This window comes from Hylobates moloch, unplaced genomic scaffold (assembly GCF_009828535.3).
Source record: "Hylobates moloch isolate HMO894 unplaced genomic scaffold, HMol_V3 SCAFFOLD_4246, whole genome shotgun sequence".
NCBI lineage: Eukaryota > Metazoa > Chordata > Mammalia > Primates > Hylobatidae > Hylobates > Hylobates moloch.
The window spans coordinates 1-5,724 of NW_026656521.1; the positions used below are offsets into that span (position 1 = coordinate 1).

At 52.1% G+C, this 5,724-nt stretch overlaps 1 protein-coding gene across 1 annotated transcript; it reads right to left on the reverse strand.

Moving 5' to 3' along the window:
* Positions 1-2,478: 2,478 nt before the first annotated feature.
* Positions 2,479-5,448, reverse strand: LOC116465287 (DNA dC->dU-editing enzyme APOBEC-3F-like). Its single transcript, XM_032148420.2, is given in 4 exon segments — positions 2,479-2,597; positions 2,822-2,940; positions 2,942-3,099; positions 5,248-5,448. Coding segments are annotated over 4 exon segments (546 nt in total). The 5' UTR covers positions 5,398-5,448.
* Positions 5,449-5,724: the final 276 nt, after the last annotated feature.

Here is a 5,724-nt window from a genome sequence, read left to right on the forward strand (position 1 = left end):
GCGTGGTGGCGCATGCCTGTAGTCCCAGCTACTCAGGAGGCTGAGGCACGAGAATCACTTGAACCCTGAAGGTGGAGGTTGCAGTGAGCCAAGATTATGCCATTGAACTCCAGCCTGGGCAACAAGAGTAAAACTCTGTTTCAAAAAAAAAGAAAAAAAGATATTTGGAGGCAGAGAGACCCCAGAGGTGCAGGTGCACAGAGGAAAGGCCACAGAGGACACGGCCAGAAGGGACGCCCTGTCAGCCAGGAGGAGCGGCCTCAGAGCAAACAACCCAACCCACCCCTCGAACTTGGACTTGCAGCTCCCAGATCTGTGAGAAAATAAATGCCTTCCGTGTGGGCACCTGGCCCAGGGCATCTTCTGTGGAGGCCACAGCATGAAGGGGTCATTTTTGTAGAGAATCTCATTCTCTAATAACTTACATCTGCCTAGAAAATGTCAAGTCAAATTTAAAGTGTGGAGAAGGGCCTCTAAATTTCACATTTCATTTGCAAAGAAAGAATTGTAATTTGGGACATACACGCAGTCCGGGTGGTGTTCACCATGTCAGGAGAACAGAGACAGCAACAGGTTTTATAAAAAGGAGAAATGGGCTAGGCGCTGTGGCTCACACCAGCAATCCCAGCAATTTGGGAGGCCAAAGAGGTCGGATCACTTGAGGTCAGGAGTTTAAGACCAGCCTAAGCCTGGCCAGGTGGCTCACGCCTGCAATCCTAGCACTTTGGGTGCCTGAGACGGGTGGATCACCAGGTCAGGAGTTCAAGACCAGCCTGGCCAAAATCCTGAAACTCCATCTCTACTAAAAACACAAAAATTAGCCAGGTGTAGTGGCACGTGCATGTAATCCCTGCTACTCAGGAGGCCGAGACAGGACAATAGCTTGAATCTGGGCAGCAGAGGTTGCAGTGAGCCCAGATCGCACCGCTGCACTCCAGTCTGGGTGACAGAGCAAGACTTCGTCTCAAAAAAATAAAATAAAAATAAGAGTGGCATGGGCAACATGATGAAACCTATTTTTACTAAAAATACAAAAATTAGCCCGGCTTGGTGGTGCACGCCTGTAATCCCAGCTCCTCAGGAGGCTGAGACAGGAGAATGACTTGAACAAGGGAGGCAGAGGTTGCAGTGAGCCGAGACCGCGCCATTACACTCCAGCCTGGGTGACAGGGCGAGACTCCATTTCAAAAAAAAAAAAAAGGAGAAATGTTCTCTTGCCCTATGGGAAAGCCCATGGGCACTAGGAAGGGTTGGGAGCTGGGAGGTTCCATTGCTGAGTCGCTGCGTTTGGAGCAAGGAGTCCAACCATTTATCTCACAACCATTTATCTCAGAAGCTATGGATAAAGCTGGTTTCAGGGTACAACGCACAGTTTCAGGAGTCGGGCTTACAGAGAAGTCCATTTCAGAAGCAATGTTGTGTGGCCTGACTGCTTTTCCTCCCTTGCTCCTGGCCTCTGTTTTAGCTGGGTAGGACATGAATGACCCAATTCGTAGGATGAAATTTACAGAGGATGTTTCTCAAAACTTCTGGTATTCAACTTACATATATTCATATCCATTTAGGTTGAGTTTATTTATTGATTTATTTTCAGGCAGGGTCTCGATCTGTTGCTCAGACTGGAGTTCTGTGGTGTGATCTCAGTTCACTGCAGCCTCCACCTCCCCAGCTCAAGCAATCCTCCCACTTCATCCTCCCAAGTAGCTTAAACTACAGGTGCATGTCACCACATCTGGCTATTTTTTTTTCTGTATTTTTTTTGTAGAGATGGGGCTTTGTCATTTCGCCCAGGCTGGTCTCAAATTCCTGAGCTCAAGCAATTCTCTCACCTCTGCCTCCCAATGGCGTGAGTCACCGCGGCCAAGACTAGATTGAGTTTAATAAGATTTGGTTATGCAGCCAGGCAGGGTGGTTCACGCCTGTAATCCCAGCAGTTTGGGAGGCAGAGATGGGCAGATCACCTGAGGTCAGGAGTTCAAGACCAGCCTGTCCAACATGGTGAAACCCAGTCACTACTAAAAACACACACACACAAAAAAAATTAGCTGGGCGTGGTGGCAGGCATCTGTAATCCCAGCTACTCAGAGGCTGAGACAGGAGAATCACTTGAACCCGGTAGGCGGACTTTGCAGTGAGCTGAGATCCAACCATTGCACTCCAGTCTGGGCGACAGAGCAAAACTTCGTCTCAAAAAAAAAAAAAAAAAGATTTGGTTATGCTGGGGAGATGGGAAGAGTCAGGTTAGGGGCACCCAGGCTGGGGGAACAGGACTGGGGAGGTGGATGCAAGGCCTCTGCAAGAAGAGCCTGGGAGAGCCGGGAGGAGGCGGTGAGGCAGGGGAGCACTATGGAATGGCCCTGAGGCCGGGGATGCTCAGGATGACCAGGTAAAAGCACAGCTGATCCAGGGTGGAGGGGAGGCCCGCAGAGCATGAGCAGGAGGCTAGAGGAGACAGACCATGAGCCTCAGGGAGACCCCTCACTTGAGAATCTCCCATAGCTTTCTTTCCAGAAATCGAAAGTTGGTTTTTAGTCCCTTCCAAGGCTTGAATGGCTCATCATCATTGTACACAAAGTTTTCCCAACAATATTTAAAGTCTGAGAAAAAAACCAGGAGAAAGCAGTGAGGGCCCAGCAGGCCTCTCTCCCGGCCCTGGGCCCTCCCCTCCCAGGCCAGGTCACCTGGCTGCCAGTTGCAGTGGGCGCTGGCCCCATACCTGCAGGCTTCCCGGGGACACTGCCCTGTCCCACAGCATTGCAGACCCACCTGCCCCTCATGCTGTCCCTCCCGCACCCGCTCTCCTCAGCCCCCCACGTCTCACGTTTGTACTCCATGATCTCCACGGAGGCCCCTTCCTCACTCAGGCTGCGGAGCCCCTCCTGGTAATCTGTATTCCAGAAGTAGTAGAGGCGGGCGGTGAAGATGGTGAGATTCACGTTTGTGCCTGGCCAGGAACTCCGCCACCTCCCCTGCACACTCTGGGCAAGGGCTCCAAGATGTGTACCAGGTGACCTCGTAGTTTTTGTTAGGAGTCAGTATGTCCTCACAGAACCAAGAGAGGAAGCACATTTCTGCATGACAATGGGTCTCAGGATCCACCTGGGGAAGGAAAAGGAGGAGGGCAGGGGGAGCTCAGACCAGGAGCACTAGGAGTGCAGGGGTGGGCGATGGGAGCAGAGGGCGGGCCTGGAGCCCCAGGGCATTTCCTTATTTATTTATTTTTGAGACAGGGTCTCTCTCTGTTGCCCAGGCGGGGGTGCAGTGGTGCGATCTGGGCTGACTGCAGCCTTGACCTCCCAGGCTCAAGGAATCTTCCCACCTCAGCCTCCTGATTAGCTGGGACTGCAGGTGTGTGCTGCCACGCCTGGCTAATTTTTTTGCAATTTTTGTGGAGACAGTCTTGCCACGTTGCCCAGGCTGATCTGGAATTCTTGGGCTCAAGCGATCCTCCTGCCTCAGCCTACCAAACTTCTAGGAGTATGAGCATAAACCACATGCACGACCTTATTTTATTTCTTTACTTTTCATTTTTCTGGGTATATAGTAGGCCCCAGGGTGTTTTATTCATTGAGTTTCCCTTCTTCCATCCTTCTCCTATCTCTTTATTTTTTTTTGAGATGGAGTCTTGCTCTGTCATGCAGGCGGGAGTGCAATGGCACGATCTCGGCTCACCGCAACTTCTGCCTCTTGGGTTCAAGCGATTCTCCTGCCTCAGCCTCCCGAGTAGCTGGGATTACAGTCGCGCACCCCTACGCCTGGCTAATTTTTGTAGTTTTAGTAGAGATGAGGTTTCACCACGTTAGCTAGGCTGTTCTCAAACTCCTGACCTCATGATCCACTCGCCTTGGCCTCGCAAAGTGCTGGGATTACAGGCGTGAGCTACCGCGTACAGGCGTGAGGACTGTGCTCGGCCCCTTCCTTCTTTATTTTATTGAGTCTTTCTCTGTCTCATCATGCCCTCAAGTGTGATTTCTGGCATCCTGTTCCCCAGGCATCCATTAACCAGGCATCCTCAGCCCCTGCTGTGGCCTGGCCCTATGGGATCTGCCTTGTCCCCTGTCTGCCTTCTGCTGGGAAGGTCATTGAACCAGCATTATCCCATGGAGTTGAAGGTTGGCCAAAGGGGCTACTGAGCACTTGAAATGGGGCACTGATTAGAAACGTTGGCATGTGTAAAATACACAGCTCATTTCAAAATCTCATTGTGAGAATAGACAAACTTTAACTCTCTCATGAGGCATTTTATATTAAGTGTATGTTGAAATCGTATGTGAGATAATTGAGCTAATGCAGACATTAAAATTTCTTCCACCAGTTCTTGTCGCCTTTCCAGCGTGTGGGGACTGGAAATACTTGTGCTTCAGTCCTGAGTCCTGGGTGTTTCCGAGGCCAGCACCGCTGTAGGCCAGGCCTGCCCAGCACAGACGGCTCCCTCCTCAAACACACTCTGAAAAGTCTCCTGCCTGGGCGGAGGGGGCCGCAGGGGTGGGTGGGACACGACACGGTGGGTGGGAGGTCAGTGGCAGCTGTGGGGCAGCAGGGTTAGGAGTGAGGATTCACCATCCTGTGATGATGTGTCCTTGACATCGAGGAATCAGGGCAGTGGTGGGGGCGGCCCCACCAGCCCGCAGTGACTGGCCCAGGCACAGTGCTGGACACCACACCCCCCGCTTCCCACAGCTGCTGTTTCCCGAGGACTGCTGGACGCACGGCTCCATGACAAGATTTTGGGAAACAAAGTCAAGAGTGAGGGTGCTGGGCGCTAACAAGGCCTTTTGGGAAGAAGCAAACCCTTTCCACGATCCGATCCCAGGAGAGTCAGGGAGGAAGATCTGGGCCACGGACTTAAAAAATGTGGGAGGAGGTTGGGCGCGGTAGCTCATGCCTGTAATCCTAGCACTTTGGGAGGCCGAGGGGGGGCGGAACACTTGAGGTCAGGAGTTCGAAACCAGCCTGGCCACCATGGTGAAACCCCGTTTCTACTAAAAATAGAATAAAAATTAGCCGGGTGTGGTGGCGGGCACCTGTAATCCCAGCTACCCAGGAGGCTGAGGCAGGAGAATCGCTTGAACCCGGGAGGCAGAGGTTGCCTGAGGGAGACTCTGTCTCAAAAAAAATAAAAGAAAGAAATGTAAGAGGAAAGTACACACAGGAAAGCCCACGCCGGGCACGTCACTTATTGTTGTGTTTTCTGCGTTCCCAGCTGCTTAGCTCCTATTTAGGATGTAAATAGGACTTCAGTGCTACCTGGTTTAGGAAGACGCCACTCTTCCAGGAGACACGTGAGGGCCACTTTATAACTTTCATGGTGAAGCACAGCCAGGTTTCGTTCCGACCATAGGCTTTCGGTAGGTTTTTAAAGTGGAAGTAGAATATGTGTGGATATGTTGCCTCCATCGGGTTTCTGAAGGCACAAGGGAGAAACCCCAATGCAGAGATCGCCCCGGAGTCCTCGGGGCTGATGCCCACTGAACACCACTCCCTGGACAGCCCTGGGCTCTGGGCCTCCCCCATCCCTCCACCGCCCTGAGAATGTCTGCTGCTTTCCCAGGCAGGAAGACTGGGAAAGAGAAAGAGAAGGGGGTACTGGCAGGGGCAGCAGGGCCGGGGTGACCTCTCCCAGCTGTAAGCCCAGCTCTGGGGCTACCAATGGGACACCCTCAACCTCCCAGTTTTTCTGCCACACATCTCCCAACCCATTAGGAAAACGCAACAGACAATAAA